The sequence below is a fragment of the Trichoderma virens genome, assembly GCF_000170995.1.
Source record: "Trichoderma virens Gv29-8 chromosome Unknown TRIVIscaffold_4, whole genome shotgun sequence".
Classification (NCBI taxonomy): domain Eukaryota; kingdom Fungi; phylum Ascomycota; class Sordariomycetes; order Hypocreales; family Hypocreaceae; genus Trichoderma; species Trichoderma virens.
In genome coordinates this window covers 1,294,467-1,312,754 of record NW_014013745.1, presented here as the reverse complement: position 1 = coordinate 1,312,754, position 18,288 = coordinate 1,294,467, and the positions used below count along the sequence as shown (strand labels likewise).

The following is an 18,288-nucleotide window of genomic DNA, read 5'->3' as shown; positions in this document are numbered from 1 at the left end:
TCTAATCTCGGGCGAGAGCCGTTAGTACCCAGCCTGTATGTACGTCCGCGGCCGAGACGGAGGAGCCTCCGGTCTTGTACCTGAAAATCATCTGCGTTCATATTTACAGTATACATTGCATCCCTAGGTAGCAGGTGTTTATGAAGATACCGTTATAACGCTCTCTGTAGGTCATGTACGTACCTACTTATATTCCACCTTTACGCCCGACATGTATCCAGTAGTAGTTCCCAGCAAATATACTACCTACGTACTAAACGTATCTGCATCTAGCGAGTGTCAACTTACAGCCACAAACGAGGCGTGAAGGTAGCCTCTGGTGGCGGTCCCGTTGCTGCAGCTAGGGATGACAAGATGGGAGAGCATACAAGACTATTTGGCAATAATGACGTAATGATGAAGTCTTGTCTACAATCATTTCCTGGTTATTCATCATCTACATGGGCCTCTCAACAGGTCGTTCAGCCTCATAGACCACATCTGAGGCATCACTTTATGCCACCATAAGCGAGTGCTGAGATATGACCATGATGTTAGTGCTACTGCAAGCAATTCCTGATGGGTCGGCGGGAATATGCTGGTGACCATCCATGGCCCATGTTATTCCCCGCCGCAGCGTGCCGACGTCGCCACACTCCAACGTCGGCCTCTGCCAAAGTCCTCGTACTAGACTAGTAGGCACTCCGTGGCATGCCATACGGAGATACCTGTGCGAGCATCTTATAGGGGCCACTTGAATGCCCTCCCTCTGTCACCAGCACAATCTCTGGCGGGTCTTGTGGAGATGGGTGCAACCCAGCCCGCAGCTTGGAGCAAAGCTGGGCACCCCGCGCATGTGAACAGGAGGGCCGAAACTTGGTGTGCTCCTGTCATAAAGCTAAGGGCGCATGTGAACCCGGCATCTGAAAGGGGGGGGGTCAGTGTGTATTGTCTTGGCTTTTTTGTTAAATGGGCGCTCTCTCTCCCTCTCTTGTTGGGCATTGTGATTGATGCTCAAGATGACATGCTGGCCATGTTTGGAGCAGCATCCCGACTTGGATTGCTCTGCTCCAAGCCAGCCTCCCCCAGCGCCGCAAAACAAGACGAGCACAAAAATCCACCAACTGTACACGGTTACAGGCGAGCTATTGCAGTAGGTACCAACTGTAGAGCCGAGTCTTCGCTACGTTACTGCCGGCTCCGGGAGCCTCCAGCCCAAATGCGACTCTAGTGTGGCAGACCCTGAAATCCCCTTGGCTGCCACAAATGTCCCACCCGGGATTCAGGGTCCAGCTGGGTCAGGCGGAAAGCATGCTAAACCACCCTAATCCCACACAGTTGCTCGCCTGCTAGCCCGTTCGCTGTATCGTCTAAGGCCTCATTAAAATTTTACTCTGCGTCTTTCCCAATTCCCACTCCCACGGCTCTCCTCCAACTCCCTTCCCCCCCCCGTCTTTAGCCTGTGCCTGTCCCTCTCCCTCCTGTCCAGCCTCAGCCCTTGTTTATTAATTTATCAAGGTGCACAATTCCAATCGAGCCCGTCTGCTGCACGTCGTGGCTAGAATTGGTGCAGATAGCGAATCATTGGCTCTTGGTCATCCGCAGGCCAGTAGGGGTGCCAGAGTGCAAAAAAGGGCTCCAGCGTGTGCCGCTATTCGGGCCTGTCCTGGTCGCGTCATTCCCCCAGTTTGTTCACCGATTGCAAGGAAAGAGCCCTGTTGAGCTGCCCCTCCCGGTCTCAACCAGTCTGGAGATATCAAATTAGTAGCTTCGAATCTCCAACAGGGCTGTCTTCATCTGCTTCAACCCGCAGTGCCTCCTGGCCAACCGTTTTGCCTGGAACCCGGCAGAATCGAGCCAGAGCTATTCCACTCACAGCCAAGCCAGAGCAAGGGCAGAGCCATCCCATCCAAGCAGACGGAGCTATAGCCGGCAGTAGCAGCAGTAGCAGCAGCAGCCACTCTCCTGGTCCGAAACGCCTGGACCTGTAGCCATACAGCAGCATAGTGCGTCACGAGACAGCCTCACTTGAGTGTTACGAGCCCAGGCCGTGCCTGTTGATTCGCTGTCCGCCGCCTTGTCACTCGCGCAGGCTTACAGGCTCTCTTATCTTGGGCTTGCTTGGCCACCCCCTTCTCTCCGTCTCCTGGACGCCTTTGGATACAGCGCCCGCCACCTTGCGGGGATATAGAAGGCCGCATCCCGTGTCTCCCATCTTGTGCCATAACCCTGGCAGCCGTTGCATTGGTTGCCCATCCAAGAAATCCTGCAAACCGGCAGCTCCAGCTCTGCCGCCAGTGGCACACTTCTGCGGCAATCCCTACGACCCGCCAGCACTGCGTCCTTGCTGGCCTTGGGCCGTCCGAACAGTTGGCATCGACTTTTGCCCTCCCCACCAGCCCAGCTTAGTTCTCTGTCCGACCTTGCTGCGGAGTCAGAGAGGAGAAACTTGTTGACATTTAGGAACCCAACGACTTGACCGCTCGTTGACAGCTTGACGCTTTGCCTTTGGGTTTCCTGTCTCTTTCTTATCCCTTGTTTCAGCTCGGCGGGCCTTTCGGTCTTGTAACCCTGACACGCTGTCATCAGGTAACGACGTTTCTCTACTGTACTGTAGCGCGACTTGAGCGTGTGGCCTGGACGCTGACCAAAATTTGCTGTTTGGTCTTCCTCGCAGATTCCGTCATTTTATCAAACGTTTGCCGTATCCTTACACCCTAGAGTTGTGGTGTAGTAGCCTGTTTGATTACTGGTTTCGACGACTGACTGGTACCAATGTCGTCCCCAGATATAGATCAAACCGCCGTCAACGAGACGCTGCTCGAGCGTCGTCAGCTCTTAACCGAGGGGCTCAAGAGCTTGCCCTATGACCTAATTCTCTATCTCGAGCGTGCGGCCGTCTATGCGGATCTCGGATATCCCGATCTTGCCGCTGGTGACGCATATCGGGCTCTTCTCCTCACTGATGAGATTGTCAACGACGGCTTTGAATACCACGATCAGGCCCAAGAATCCTTGAGCCGATATATCGGAGAGCCTCTCCCGGAGGCCCTGGTCCATGGGCATCTTGCCGATGAGTACCCTGATCTGGCCAATGGCACCCACGGAGACGCAGAGGTGGCATCTGGTCAGCTGGCGCTCCTGGCATCGATAAGAGCATATCAGATACTATCGCTGAGCCTCTTGCTGTGCGGCTGCCTGAGAAGTGCCTCTCAATTCTGTGATCGAGGCCTTGCGGTTGCGCCCCAGAATGCGAAGCTTCTTCATACTAGAAACCACATTGACGCCGTGGCCAGACAGAAGCTGGGCCTGTCAGACTTTGATGCCGATGATTTGCCCGACTTTGGCCTTGTCCGTCGAGAGGTCTATCCTTGGAATGATCATGAGCCAGATCGCTTCTCTCCAGAGTCTTTGCAGTCTTTGAATGACGGCCTGAGGGAGATGGCTCCAAAGTGTGCCGTCCAAGTGGCGACTCTACCGGTCTTGTTAGAAGGGGAAAGCGAAACGGATAACTACGAAATAATTCCCACTTGCAAACAACTTGGCGTCTTTGCTCAGGAGGATATCGAAGCCGGCGAGGTTGTGCTTAGGGAGTACACCCTCCTAACAGCCAATAACCGACACAAGGATTCCGTTTGTGACGCCTGCAGCTCCGAGCTCGCCCCACTCGGTAGCGAGAATCGGTCCATTCAGTGCGAGGAGTGCTTCGATACCGTCTTCTGTAGCCAAGAGTGCCACGATGAGGCTCAGAGCCGCTATCATCCTGCCGTCTGCGATAAGGACGTGGACTCTATTGCCAAGGACCCTAGTGCATTCGAAGCTGATGAGACACTTCACCTTCTTCTTCTTGCTAGAGTCTTGGCGATGGCTGTTAACGAAGAGGTTCATCCGCTGGATGTGCGAGAGGTGAAATTCATCTGGGGTGATTTCGTACCTTCTCGAACCAACGAGATCAATGTGTCGCCCAACGCTGGCCCTCCACCGGAGTGGACGCTTCCCTTCTCCTTCAAGTATAACATCGAGACGCCGCTGCATGTGCTGGAGAAGATGGACATAGATATCTACGCCGGGCTGCCGGAATACGATCTGTGGGTACTCAACACACTATACGCCAAGTTTCGTGGGACGGCCTCAGCCCGGAAGAACCCACGAGATGGAAGGCCGGATGTTGCTGCGGTGCATCCTTACTGGTGTCTTGCCAACCACGACTGTGATCCCAACGTCACCTGGGATTGGAGCGGCCGCATGGTTCTCTCGGCAAGAAAGGAACGAGTCGTGGGCGGCCGGCCCGGAGGCATCAAGAAAGGAGAGGAGATTCTGAACCATTACTGCGACGTGACCCTGCCGGTACAACAACGACGCGAATGGGCTCGAGGAAGTCTGGGGGGCTGGTGCATGTGCAAGAGGTGCCGCACTGAGGCGTCAGAGGATAAAGCGGCTGAAAATGGAACATCGGCATAAACATGGTTATTCTCCTTCGGCTTGCGTCAAACAACAGCAGCATCGGTCCCTATGGCTAGCGTACTCGGTTGTCCGTGTGTCTATTCTCGGTAGCGAGAGACGAGGGTCAAATCCAACAGGGGCTGTGTGGCTGTCCGTCCCCGTGATAGTGCGGAAAGGGTAGGGAAGAGAAGTAGACGGCAATGACTGATGACTGTTATCAAAGTGGCTCTTGAGGCCCACATGATAAAAAATTTTAACTCAAAGAAAAGGAGCACAAGAGAAGACGAGATGCACAAGGGTCTTTGCCTCGCAGTAAAAGTTGCAAGTCCTACAGCAGACGAGGAAATATGTCGCGGATCCCCGCTCAACTACGACGGCCGCCCAAAAAAAAAAGTCAAAAATAAAACGCCTTCTTGCTACTGTAGCATCTGCCCCCGTGTTCACTCTATCCATGCCCAACTTGACAGTGTGTGTGGCCATTTTTTCGAGAAGCAAATCGCTATGGCTGGCGGGCCCCCTTTTCGGACCCCAAGGATATATCGCGGGATTTCTGTCTCGAGCATCAAAACCCTTTAGCCCATTCTCACGGGTCCAGGTGGCAGCCCAACGGTGATTTCTACCTAATGCATGTGTAGACCGGGATATCAGCAGCGCAAGGGCTTTTGACTCTGTGCTTGCTCAGCACGGTACAGGATGTCAATGTACCTGTGCGTTTTGCAGGGGGCTTTGCAGCTGCTGGATGACGCAAAGATGTCTCGCCTGTCTCCATGTGCCATCCGCAGGGCCAGGCCAAGGGACCACAAGCACAGGACGGTGATGATGATGGTAATGGGTAATGGGAAGACTGGTAATATTGCTGCTTGTAGGGCCAATCAAGCAGGGACCCCCATTTTCCCATCTCGCCTGGGCTAGAGTGGGCTGCGCGGCGCCCTGCATCAATAGCCAGCCTAACAGAATCTGGCTCGAGCTACCATGAAGCTACCCTGTCCTCGACTGGCCGAGTTGGGGGTTTACCGTCAGTCCCGCTGGCGGAAATATGACCACATCAAGGATGACTTAGTGGACGGGGAGTAATTTAGAGGGGCGGCCATCGAGATGGGACATGGGATGGGTGTTGCTAGCTGGATCGCCAGTCTGACGCACGCTTCTATAAAAAGATTCACAGACGAAGATGCAGTAGATTTGGATTCAAAAAAAAAAAAAAAAAAAAAAAAAAGAGATTCACAAGCGAAGATTCAGCAAATTTGGATTCAAAAATGAAGAGATAGAGAAGAAGAAAAAGAAGAGGTTATCAACGCTAAAACATAATTTCTGCAAGAGAATACAAAAGAAGAGAAGTTAGAGAAAAAGAGGAAGTTTCAAGAAAGAAGAGTCAAGATAAAGGATGAGTGAAAGAAGAAAGAAGAAGAAAAAAAAATAACATCGAGGACAACAAGATGAAAAGCCAGATATAACATGCGCCGCCCTTTCCGTCCCAACCACCACCGCCCGTCTTTTTATGTAATCCTCTAACCGGATGGACGCCCACCAAAGATCATCTAAGTATTTGCCAATGAGGTTCCTCGATATGCCCCCTTCCCCCCTCACTTTTTGCTTCTGTCATCGTCCGGGACCCTACCGCGGTAGAGGTCGTGGCCCTACGATTTGCCTCCGACCAGCGCCGATGCCCTGCGATCCTTTGTTCTGGCCATCACCGCCGGTGTAGCCGCTCCATTGGCTGACGTCCCATCGACCATCAATCCCGCCTCCAATGCCGTCAACGCCGCTGTCGCCCCGCTTAATGGCTGCCGTCTCCTTCTGGGCCTCCTCCCACTCCTTCTGTCGCTGTCTTTCCAGGTCCTTCTCGCGCTCGAGCAACGACTTGGACGCCCAGCCGGCCGCCTTGGTCTTGTCCTGGCTCTGGATTCGACGCTGATCCTCGGCATCACGTTCCTCCGTGGCGCCGAGCTCTCGAGCATAAGTCTGCTGGGCCACAAACGGCATGGGCGCCGGGTTGGATGCCAGGAAGCGGTCTGTGCGACTCTGTGGCGCTTCTCTCGGAGGAGAAGAGTATTTGGCTGGATCAGGCAGTGGCCGTCCGCCCGGAGCGGTGCTGGGATTGGGTAGAGGGCGCGGAGACCTGGGCAGCGGCGATGACGCCAGTCCCTCTCGGTCATCCTCCTTCAAGTCTCCTTGATGCTGCTTCCACTTGGTATGGAGGACCTCGCGCTCACCCTGCGACCAAGACTCGTGGCGGTTTAGCTGCGAAGTATTGCCCGCCCCCCTGGGGCTTCGCGGCTCGCCTGGCCGGCCTCTTAGTCGAACCGGCGAATCAGGCACTTTACCGTCAGCGGCTCGCTCCTGGCGGTCACGCTCATATTCGGCCTCACGCTGTCGTGCCTCATGAATCCGCTCCTTTTGCATTGATTCATCGGTCTCGGCCTTCTCAGCGTTAGCCTGCTCGGCTTGGTATTGGCTCAAGTATTGCCCACGCAGCTTAGCAGGGCTGCGGGTTCTGGCACGGCGCCGCTCTTCCTCGACGCGAGCCTCAGCCTCAGCTTCTTCCTTTCGGCGCTTATCTTCGGTCTGTTTCCACTGTCGCTCCTGCTCCTCCCATTTCTGCTTCTCCTCCAGGACCTTGCGGCGTTCTTCTTCCCTCTGTCGCTCCGTCTCTGCTTCCCATCGTTTCTCTTCCTCGGCACGAGCACGTTCTTCGGCTTCCAGCTGGGCTTGGCGCCGGGCTTGGGCTTCTTGTCGCTGGCGTTCTTCTTCCGCTATTTTCTCTTTCCTGATGCGCTCCTTTTCGGCCAAACTTGGTACCTGAGGCGCACTACTAGTGATCTGCCTGCGAGCCCCAAAAGCAACTCCCATGCTGCCCTGACTGGCGCCACCCATATAGCCATATTGTGCAATATTCCAGGCCGGGGCTGTTGAACCTTCATGCTCCTTCTTGCTCCAACTGCTGACCGACTGGCTGCCCGAGCTCGTTGGTCTAACATTGGTATCTGTGACTCCAAGTTTCCCTGTTTTGGGCCCGATGGGATTCGGGAAGTTCTTGGGGTTGGCGGCGTTTGCGGCTCTGCTGAATGCGCCAATGCATTGCAGCACCTGGGCCGGGTCCTTTTGCTCAAACAAGTCGACAGTGAGAAATGTGTCGTGCTGATGCAGGTTCAAGGGCGGAGCCTGACATGCGCGCAAGAAATGCGATATGTTTTCCATCTGAACGAATGGCATGGCTGACTTCTTGAACTTGATGCCGGGGGTGGGAGCGACGAGATTGATGAGCCTGAGCGGGATAAAAGTTAGCACGCGACAACAGCAATAGCCTGGGGTGGGCGCGGGCGCGGGCGCGGGCGCATCGCATACTTGCAAAGAGCGACACCATCTTTGAGGCCTTCCAGCAGATCCTTTGACGGCAGCGGCTCCCCCAGAGTCTCTTCGATCCATGCGCGAGCCTCGTTGGCTGCTGCGGGAGTGTATTTCTCGAGGCGCAACCTGCGCAGGTCCTTATCCAAGGACGTAACGGAAGCCATGTTTGGTCTAGTAGAAGCGCACTCTCTTCGTTTGATGTGTCCTATTCGGTGAGGCGATCGTCTTGTCTTTTAGAGCTCCAAGCGTGGAAGTCGGAGGAAGGGCAGGGAAGCGATTTGTTGTGATCGGATGTCGAGGATGATGTCGTCACCAAGTCAGCGTCAGACGGGGTGAGTAAGCGGCAGGTCCGGAATGCAGTCGCAACAGAGAAACCCAGCGGACTGGAATTTGCAGCCTGGCAACAATGAGGAAATTTAGGGTGTATTCGGTAACGTGTGAGAGTATTGCCCGCGCACCGCGACCAAGAGGGAGGATAGACAAGACTAAGACTACAATAAAACAGAGGGAGGAGGAAGAAGAGAAAAAGGGTTCAAGTACTTGGGGCAGTTTCGCGGCTTTGGCCCCTTGGCGGGTGACGCACGTCAGCTCCCGGCGCAGGAGCTGGCGGGGGAGAATCTGGCGCCAAATTACAGTTATTACAAGGCGACCAGGGGCTGAGTTGGCGATTCTATGGAACAAAATTGGACAAAATTGGACACAGGCAGAAGCCTCAGGTACAGGTCAAGGTGCTATTCGTACCGGTACCGCGGGACCTATTAATAACATTATTAACATTAAGATGGCAATATGCCCGAGGTCCTTGCATGCTCACTTAGTAAGTAATGACGACATAGGAGGTGACTTGCATTAATATCCTTGGCCCCTCGTTTCGCTAAGCCGTGCTTTCTAACAGGGCAATTCCTGCGTGGTGCCATTACAAAGAGACGCATTGCTTTGAAGGAGTTGCATGTACATTTGGGTACTTCAGGTTGATTGCAAAAGGGAGGGGCAGCAGGTAAGGTGCTGTAGGTACTTATTACCTCTTTACCTAAGGTACCGAGAGCTGCTCGTCGTGGCTGGTGCCCGCACGAGGTGGCGCCGCACAGCCACGTCCTTTAGGTACAAACAGGTAGCGCATCGAGTCCAAATCCTATGACGGCAGAACCTCGCCGGCAAAAGCTCAATCCTCCAAAAAGTCCATCGTCGCCGCATCCTCATGACGTCGAAGCAAATTGGCCCTATTGCTCAGGCGTGGTACAAGTGGAAGGCCCTGCGCCTCCCTTGGCGGCGGCGCTTTCTCATTGGTACGTTTTTTGCTTTCTCCTGGAGCTCTCTCTTGCTCTGTCCACTTAGTAGTCTCTTCTATTCGCCTCCAGCGGCATCAAACCCATATATAGGCAGAACCAGAATTGCCACTCCATTCTGACTCCCCTCCAGGATTTGATCTCAAAGGCAACACATTCTGGGAGTTCCGCAACACCCGCGGGACAAAGGACTCGGGCGAGCGCTGGCGCCGCATCGTCTCATATCCCCGATCAACGCACTACTCCGAAGTCAAGGTCAGCCCGCAATGGCACCAATGGTTACGGCATACACGGCGAGATCCTCCGACGCTGGAGGAGCAGCACGCAGAGGTGGTGCGCCAGGAGAGGATGAAGTATCTCGCCGCTGAGGCTGACGCGCGCTGGGAGGCAAAGCCTAGGGTCATGGAGGCCCCGAGGGAACAGGAGAAGCTGCCTTTGGCAAAGGAGAGAGGACAAGCAGACGAGACAAGTGCGGCATCTCCTCAGGCGACCAAGACGGAAAAGGCAGATGAAAAGGACCCCTGGGCTAGGGCAACAGCCCAGGGACCCGGCGAGAAATGGCAACCTACGGCGTGGAATCCCGCGGCCGCAAAAAGAAATCGATGACCACTTCCTGACAACCAACTGCCTGACGCAAGAGCGGCAAGCAGAATAAAATGAGAACGAGAACAAAAATAAGACAAAGCAACAAAGTCACCAAAATGGTATCATCTGTATTATAAATAGGTGTGTATGTATCTATGGATTGATCGGTGGATAGACGTGTATTATGTGTATCATAGTGTATACCCCCAAGAGTTTCCCCTTTAAACGCCTTGCTTCCAGTTCTGTGCCGACAGACAATTATTCGTGCAATCATGAAAACAGCAATATTCGCCACACGCCATTCATTCCCATTGGACTTTTGAAAACAGAAAACAGACCAAGACTCAACAACATTACCATGTGTGCAAGAAAACGCCAAACAAAGGGGAGAAAAGCGCGCTGAAAAAAAAAGAAAGAAAGAAAGAAATGAACTCAATCAGCAGAAGCCTCCAGCACTTCCAACAAGGTTTGGATCCTCTCGGCAGATGCGTTCAAAACATTAAGAGCATGCGAATCGGCTGCATCGACCTTTCGGGGCCCTGTCCTCTTCTTCTGCGCCTTCTTCGCTCTCGCTTCTATGCCCTTATTTACCGCGGCAGCGAAACTCTCCGTGTGCTCGACCATTTCAAATCTCCACAGCAGCTGAATCGCGCTCTCAACCACCAGCGATAACTTAGCATTATCCTCCAGGCCAACTGTATTCGCCGGGTAGCAGACGTAGCATTGTTCCAGCATGGGCATCGTCAGACTGCCCGTGATATCGCCTTCTTCGTCCACTTTGCGGGGATCCTTGTAGGATGAGGGGAGAAGCAGGTGGAAGAATTCCTTTAACAAGGTGACGTGCGTCTCTGGCAATAGAGGGTTCGACCGCTGGGAAACGAGTAACGCAAAGATATCCAAGGGAAGGACCTTGATGCCGGCTGCAAAATCCTCGTAAAGCCTATTAAGCTCTGATCGGCTGCGTAGCGTATTCGTGGCTGCAGAAAGCAGTCTGAATAGACGCAGCCGTAGATGGATGGATTCAGTCATACCCGCGCCAATCCCTGAACCGCCAGCTTTTGCGCGCTGTTTTTGGGGGGTCCCAGGTTCGGAGACGCCCGAAGAAATTGAGTCGTCTTCGTCGAAATAGTCGCCGAATTGGTCGTTGGCCAGGTCAAGGACCGCATCGCGTTTCCGCTTCTTCACCCGCCGCCTCGGCCCTTTGTGTTCTTTGTCGAATATCGCCTGGAAAGATGAAGAAGACACGCTGCCGTTGTAAGCAAACAAGGCCTTCATGATGGCCTTGGGGCCGGAGTGGCGACCGTCCTTTTGGTCCATGTACATGATGATCATGGATTCCGCACGCCACATGGTAGGTTCATCGCCCACTTGACCGTTCGTCTCATGATCCTCCTTGTCGCGACGCTCTCGCTCATCCCAGTCAGCATCCAACACATCCAGCATAAACTCCAGCCACGCCTTCCAGTACCTCCATCGATGTGGCAGCAGTGTGCAGCAGTGAAACGCCCACCCCACGGTAGACCAGAAGTCCTGGCCCTTGGTCCACACACCGCCCTCATTTGCAATCTTTCCCCGCAGCAAATCATGGCGGCCCTCCGAGTCATCATCAGACATCTCGCTGTCACTACCATGGCCAGTATGTCCTGCTCGACTCTTCCATCTCGGTGTGGAGCGGAACTGGAATGCGGATCGGAAATCGGCGTGAAGCGGTCCAACTACCGTAAGAACATTGCGAAGGTAGCCCAAGGCGAGGGAGGGGACGTCGAGGTGCTCGGGCTTGTCGACGCGCGTGGTGTGTAGCGGGTAAACGGTAATGGTGCTGAGGAGTGCGAGATGGCTGGGCGGGGGGATGGACACCGGCTTGCTGCTTGGTGATTTTCTTGAGATGCCGGAGCCAAGAATGCTGTTGAGGAGGTTGATAGCGCAGGTATCTAAAAGTGATCGAGTGTCAGGCGATGGAAGCGGATATAGATTCAGGTGCATATGAACGCATACATACATAGTTGTTCCTCCAGAAAGATCTGGCAGTGTTCTTTTAATTCGTGTGGCAGCTCTCGCGCCTCTCGATATGGACACGGCTGGCTTTTAACAGGTGTGCTCGCGGTGGTGGACTTGGCGGTGCGCTCAGATTCGTCTTCTTTGCCTGCATAGAATGACGTCGGTGACGAGTCGGTGCTGGGCTGCGATCTCCTCGCCATGGTCACGGATATCAAAAGTAAGGACGCATGGAATGATATGATGTTTTAACAGCAGAGAAGAAAGGAAACGATAAAGGACGAAACAAGAGGAGGCTGAAATGGGGGAAACGCGATATCGAGAAAGTTGATTGGAGGTGGGACGCTTTGTTTGGCGAAAAGCAGCCGACGCGGGTCCCAAGCTTTGCGGTCCGCTCAGTGCAAATAGCGGAAATCTTCCGATCGCGCACAGTGTTTCCTTTTTTTGTCTCCGATGCTGGTGAGAGGCAAGTACTTAAGCTTAGCGCGAGATCGTCCACGCCAGGTACCCAGTAGTCAATACATGTAACTTCGTCCACGCCATGGGCCATTCGAGACTTTGTATGAACTAGTTCCATTGGCGCTGAGTTACTGCAGCTGTAACGTCCCAGAGGTTAGCTACTGTATGAAGAATGAAAAACACAACCCGAGGATTGTATATCGGCCATGCAGCACGCACTATTGGCTGGACGGGAGAAATGCTATGGCTGTCCTCAATCAAGGCCGACGTTGACCGCTGGACTGGCTTTGATGATGGCGCAGGCAAAGGCGTTGCTCGCGACGACATTAGAGGACATTTGCACTTCCTGGTCGAGAAAGAACAGGGACGCAAGCTGCCGCCTATTACGGCTGAGATTGCACAGGCTCAAGCACAGTGAGGAGTACATATAAGTGGTTGCAGATGTGCGGTTTAGAGCGGTATTGGGATCGGGGAGCCCTCAAAGCCCGTGATTTAAAATGTCTGACTTAGAAAGCTGGTTGAAACCCTTACGGACTGGTCTACTACGTGCATTCTGCTTATGACCTTGGAGAATTATACATTCTTCCTGTATTTGTAACGATTCCAAAGTTGGATTCTGCCAGAGAGCTCGATCATGATAGCGGCTGAATTAAACACCAAACACCGGCTAAAGAAGCGAATGGCCGCTCGGAGCAATGAAATGCCGGCATGCAAGAATAACTGTAATTATGGGGGACAAACGTCATACAAACCAATTAACAGTGTAGGTAGGTGTCTGAGATGGGCTTCGCGAGTCTGTTTGTTGCTCTCTGACCTTTATGTCCGGCCACCCACAAAATCACGGAGGGAATACAAGTAGACAACGAGCTCTCAATGGCAGATAGATGTAATAACAACTACAGTATAGAAGATTTAAACTTTATACCCCTATCATACGCTCAATGATGATCGATACATAATCGCGACAGGCCAAAATACCACATTTTATCAATACATCGGTCAAGGGATAGTTAGGTTATCATAAATTAGATACTTAAACAGGAGGCCACGATATGGAAATTTTATGAGGGGCCAGGGGAAGCTGCATACATCCTACGTATGGACCCTTCCTTTTATCAGCCTCATGTCCCCACGTATCCAGGCGCTTTATGAAGGTACACATTGTGAGTACCAATCATTGCTATATCTGCAAGTTCCTTGTGAACAGCATTTAGCACCAGTCCATGAAAGGCCTCCGCATTGGCCATACAAGGGGGAACAGTTGCCAGTAGGCTGCGAGGCCGTCGACGTGGTCTTAGTCGACGTCGTGGTGGCCGACTTGGTGGTAGTCGTAGATGAAGGAGGAGGGGGGGTTGTGCCGCCGTTGATAGCTGCAACATGATTCTGGACCAAGCATTGCCAATTCGATGAGTTATACCAGACGGTGTATGGGTCACTGTTGGATTGACCATAGGAAAGGGTATCTCCCCACTGCCAGAACATATCGCCGCCCATACCACGGGCAGCCAAAGCCAAGGAGGTACTTTGCCAAGGGGCTTCGTTAGTACAGGGATTGTTCTGTGCGCCGTCTAATCACGATATATTAGCATAGCCTTGTCATGAAGTGGACAAGATAACCCACATTCTTCAAACACGCATGGCTTGTTTGCAGCAAGGCAAGCCGCAGCATGGGTTTGAACCCAGGTGGTTCCCCAAGGATAGTTTGTACCCCCTGTACGAGACAGTATTAGTACGATCAACCTTTCCAAACAGCTATATAGAAAACTTACAAGAATCCGGATAAAGATGGAAAGTTCCAAAATCGAGCGACTTGATTGCCACATTCTTGGCAAAGTCAGTGCCCTCTCCATAGGTGTATGGATAAGAGCCGTCTCCAGTGCTAAGGCCGAGTCCTTCATCTCCAAGTGTCACAAGATGGTTTGAATCGAGCGACTTGACATATTGAGACACGCTTGTAGCCCACTGAACTATGACGCCAGTATCGCACTGGTTGCAGCGAGGCTCATTGGCCAACTCCCACGCAAAGATAGCGGTTGAGTTACTGTAGCGGCTGACGACAGCCTGAATATACTTGCGGTACTGGGTTTGAGCCGCCGAATTAGTGAACCAAGTAGTGGCATTGCCACCAAAGGCATTCACATAAGCGTTAATTCCACCATAGTCATTCCAGTTGTTGACAAACGGGATAATAAGCTTGATGCCATGTTGCTCGGCTGACTTGACTACATAATCAAGGGTTTGCAACCCGTCGGTTCCTGTATTGATCGTAGAACCGGATGCGGATAATTTCTGGAACCAAATGTTTCCAGGCGAAGGCTGCTGGTTGACATCATTGAAGCCCCATACACGTAGGACCTTGAGTCCAGAGGAAGCAATGTGGCTCAAGGTTGAATCAACATCCGCAGGGTTGGTAAGGAACGAACACCAGTAGCAATTGGTGCCCGCAAAGTAGCCTACTTTACCATCAATGTTAAATTGTGTTCCCGATACCGTCACAAAACTGGAGGCACGCGGAACTGGTTGTAGCACCGCTGCCAGTGTCGAGGCTGCAGTTGCAGCGGCAAGGAGGTAACTCTTTGTGAGCATCATATTGCAAAGATGGACACCATATGATGATTTGGAGTTGTGTGTAGTAGAGATTACTTACATCAATAAACTTGTCGGGGAGCCAGCTTTATATACTAAAGACTCTGCACGAATTCTGTCGTAATGTATAAGAGAGAGCACCTACAGTATATCAACAGACATATAGATTTCCTATTATAGACACGGCTGCTCTTCTTCCGAATTTACCATACACGGTAAGTTTTCTCCCGCATTACCCATAGTGCCTAGACCGGATATTAACTGCAATGTCACGCTGCGAATGCAACCCCAAACCGACCAGCAACTGCCCCGGATATGTATTTATGTGTACTTGAGTTTTCTACTTTCTCTTCTCTGCCAATGAAGACGCTACGTCGGTGGCATTTTTCTTCGCAGACTTTAGGCAGAAGTTGCTCCTCTTTTGTTCGAGTCTAGATCACTTGCGCGCCAATTACGAGATGGGCCGAAAAGACAGTACCAGAAAGTCAAAAGGGAAGTGCCTATTTGATATGGTCTGATGTGGCCATGATGAACGGAACTATCAGATGCTCCTATCCAATTCTCTCTGTTCAATTGCTAGCTAGTTCAAAGATACGACGTATCCACATAATACTGTGAAGCGTAACTACTACCTAGAATACTTCCAATCGTCAAAGCACTACTGAGTTTCGTGGCAAATGACGCCCTTATACCTGATGCCCCAGCTCCTGAGTTTGAATACTCACCAAAAGAGACATGGTCTGTTCGTTCGTCGCCCGTGTTCCAAATATGCCAACCCGCACCATTAATCACATTGCTCATGGAACAAGACTGGTATGCAACTCGGGCATAATCACCCCACGGCCGACCAAGGTAATACACCCCGCTGGTTACGCTTTTACCCGGAGCTGCCCCTATGGTGGCCCCGTTGAAGACATAATAACTAGCTGAATTCGATGTGCGTCCGGATGCAGTTATATAGCCGATGGAAGCAGGGAGTACGCCAATCGTGCATTTCTCGAACCAGGCTGTGGCTTGCTGGCCAAAGATGAAATCGGTAGCGCCTTCAATGTAGCAACGTGAATAGAGCTGAGCGCCTGTTTCTGCGAGCAAGGTATCTTGGAAGCCTTTGAAAGAACAGGCGTAGTAGCCTTGATTCTGTTCAATCAAGTTAGATTCCGATATTGAAACTGAGATTGGATGGAGCATGATACTTGTTAACGTACCCCAGCATTTGCAGATACAGCCAAGGCCTGTGAACCGCTGCCATGTGAGTTGACAACATTGACATTATACAGCTTGAAATTAGTTGTCTCCACACGCAGTGTTCCGGTTGCATCATCAGTAGCCTCATCTAACAAACTGTGAGAAGCAGCTATGGTAACCGTGTTGGAGGCGTAGGATGCTGTATTTTGAGTGTAGCCATAGATGGTGAGTGGTCCAGCGAGCTTATTAATAGTTACTTGCTCATTGTAAGTGCCTGGGTTGATAAAAATGATTTGCTCTTGAGACGTTGATTTGAGTGCGTTAACAGCTGCTTGAACGGTTGAATAAAAGCCTGGGCCGACAACAAGGGCACCAGCAGGTGGAGAGGTTCTACTGGCCGCGAACGTGCTGACTGTGAAGGCCAGCAAAGCAGCAAGAGCCTTTATCTTAAACATGATGAATTTTCAAGATGTAATAGGTGTCTATGATATTTAAGGGCTGTGGAAACCACCAGACCAAGATGTGGCCCATGATGATAATTTATATTTCGCACACGAGCCTATGGGGAAGAAAATCTTTAGGCTCGTGTCATCAGACATTGAAAACTCTGCCCCAAGTTGAGCGATGTAATAATTGCATGAACTTGCACTCTTGATCCGCCCCAATGAGCGATGCGGATATGCAGATCTTGCTTCTCATAAAGGGGTGCAACCCTAGTCATGCAGCCTCGGTACTTGTATCCGAGGGGCAAGTCTAAGAATAACCCTGGCGGCATCTGAGCAGGTTCTCCGGGAGATGGGGCACTATACATATTGGGTTAAGCGGTTCTGATTGAGTACTATGTATATCTTTAACCCCTTGACTCTTCAATGCAGGAAAACACCACTCGCAAGTGAATGTAGCGGGACATGAATAACAAAGTGTTTCAGGATTGGTGGATACGATGTGTCAATTACTATCATATAAGGAACAATCAGGTCTTTTATTCTCTCCTTCTCGAGTATTATGAGCAGTAATCGACTTTAACTAGCCGACCTCGTGTAGTAGGCTGGCCATTTGGAGTGTGTGTCTCCTATATGCGTATCTATAGGTACCTTGATGACTTTAGGGCATTCACTCAATTATGTTGATAAGCAAAGACGCTCGTCTCCTTCTAGCTCGATGTTGCCATTTCTCTCCACCATCATAACCTGCTGGGTAAGCTTGCACTCATCATTTGGGAATCTCATGCAGATGGCTTCTCAATTCGCCGAAAATAGTTTATTCCGGCCATCTATTTATAGTCGTGATTCACAGCAAGGGTGTTATGCATGGCGGTCTAAGACCTGACAACTTCCTAGTACTGGTACAATGCCTCAATCACTTGACTTATGCCTCTGCGATTTTGGAGGATCAACTTACGAAGACCTCCAGCTTTCTAGTGGAACAACCCCCAACTCTAGTTTTAAAGAGGTTTAAATAAATTACATAACACAATGTTGTGTAATACAATATTCGACTATGCTCAACCAATTTGTTGATAGCTGGGGGGCGTATCTGAACACTTGTGAGTCTTATTTGTCATCAACTGTAATCCATGACATTCACAACTACGAATCAGAATGCATACAACATTAGGTAAACCTGCAGTCGCATTAGCGATCTTGCTGCCCAAGAGGGGCAGTTGGCGCGTCCTCAGCTGCTCTTAGCTGCAAAGAAGTGCCGGCTAAAACTGAAAGGCTGCACATGTATCTAGGTAGCTTTGCAATCGATCAACTTGTTTATACTATAGAGCCAATTCTGGGATTAGAGTGACCTTTCAGCCTCTTCCGGATCTCCTTTCCAACATTGACGCCTTCTTCCATTAACCTCCACCACCACTCGGTCTTCAAAGAGGCTTCATTTTGGAGATTAACTCCCTTTGACCAGTCTAACATATTCTTCCAAATCATCTCTCGCTCCGGAGACTCTGAGATGATAGGGTCCATCCACTTGGTCTCGTCCCTTTTAGTGTCTGGATTTATCATGGCTAATGCAAATAGCAGAGCGTATCGAGAAGACAGCACGGTTTTAATTGTTGTTGCCTTGACCTTGCAGTCCCTGCTAAGCCACTCCTTGGTTCCAACTTCGACGGGGTAGTGGTACGCGCTCGCAACGATACAAAATGCCGTCTAGATGGAAATTATGAAGGCATCCCATCCCATAGTAGCAGAAGAACCGAGAGCTATCGCCCACTGGCCGAGGGTGAGTAGTCTCAGAAGATAGAGACCAAACGGCCGGTATGGGAGCTTTTGGGATGGTGCAAGCGAAATGTTGAGCAGCCCATTGAGCAGAGTTTTGTGGCCTTCGAACGCATACCAGTAGTGTGAGTTTTCGCTCCCTGCTGCAATTACAAGGCGTGGAAAAGGCTGGGATTCACGTATCAGTGGCTTGCGAGGTTTGG

General features: G+C 51.6%; 7 protein-coding genes across 7 annotated transcripts; 3 read left to right on the top strand and 4 right to left on the bottom strand.

Moving 5' to 3' along the window:
- Positions 1-2,754: 2,754 nt before the first annotated feature.
- Positions 2,755-4,440, top strand: TRIVIDRAFT_30213 (uncharacterized protein; the record flags this gene model as incomplete). The annotated part of the gene is made up of 1 exon (XM_014103351.1): positions 2,755-4,440. The coding sequence occupies one exon, from the start codon at positions 2,755-2,757 to the stop codon at positions 4,438-4,440; it is 1,686 nt and encodes a 561-aa protein (XP_013958826.1).
- A 1,596-nt stretch (positions 4,441-6,036) lies between these two features.
- On the bottom strand, positions 6,037-8,230 carry TRIVIDRAFT_229930 (uncharacterized protein; the record flags this gene model as incomplete). The annotated part of the gene is made up of 2 exons (XM_014103350.1): positions 6,037-7,687; positions 7,768-8,230. The coding sequence occupies 2 exons, from the start codon at positions 7,932-7,934 to the stop codon at positions 6,037-6,039; spliced, it is 1,818 nt and encodes a 605-aa protein (XP_013958825.1).
- Positions 8,231-8,968: 738 nt separating this feature from the next.
- TRIVIDRAFT_61405 (uncharacterized protein) lies at positions 8,969-9,662 on the top strand (the record flags this gene model as incomplete). The annotated part of the gene is made up of 2 exons (XM_014103349.1): positions 8,969-9,056; positions 9,190-9,662. The coding sequence occupies 2 exons, from the start codon at positions 8,969-8,971 to the stop codon at positions 9,660-9,662; spliced, it is 561 nt and encodes a 186-aa protein (XP_013958824.1).
- A 411-nt stretch (positions 9,663-10,073) lies between these two features.
- Positions 10,074-11,839, bottom strand: TRIVIDRAFT_30550 (uncharacterized protein; the record flags this gene model as incomplete). The annotated part of the gene is made up of 2 exons (XM_014103348.1): positions 10,074-11,572; positions 11,641-11,839. 2 exons carry the CDS (start codon positions 11,837-11,839, stop codon positions 10,074-10,076), a joined length of 1,698 nt encoding a protein of 565 aa, XP_013958823.1.
- A 494-nt stretch (positions 11,840-12,333) lies between these two features.
- Positions 12,334-12,693, top strand: TRIVIDRAFT_220066 (uncharacterized protein; the record flags this gene model as incomplete). Its single annotated transcript, XM_014103347.1, has 2 exons — positions 12,334-12,509; positions 12,606-12,693. 2 exons carry the CDS (start codon positions 12,334-12,336, stop codon positions 12,691-12,693), a joined length of 264 nt encoding a protein of 87 aa, XP_013958822.1.
- A 548-nt stretch (positions 12,694-13,241) lies between these two features.
- Positions 13,242-14,684, bottom strand: TRIVIDRAFT_61403 (glycoside hydrolase family 5 protein; the record flags this gene model as incomplete). The annotated part of the gene is made up of 3 exons (XM_014103346.1): positions 13,242-13,663; positions 13,717-13,806; positions 13,865-14,684. 3 exons carry the CDS (start codon positions 14,682-14,684, stop codon positions 13,242-13,244), a joined length of 1,332 nt encoding a protein of 443 aa, XP_013958821.1.
- A 582-nt stretch (positions 14,685-15,266) lies between these two features.
- TRIVIDRAFT_31131 (carbohydrate esterase family 8 protein) lies at positions 15,267-16,321 on the bottom strand (the record flags this gene model as incomplete). Its single annotated transcript, XM_014103345.1, has 2 exons — positions 15,267-15,818; positions 15,887-16,321. The coding sequence occupies 2 exons, from the start codon at positions 16,319-16,321 to the stop codon at positions 15,267-15,269; spliced, it is 987 nt and encodes a 328-aa protein (XP_013958820.1).
- Positions 16,322-18,288: the final 1,967 nt, after the last annotated feature.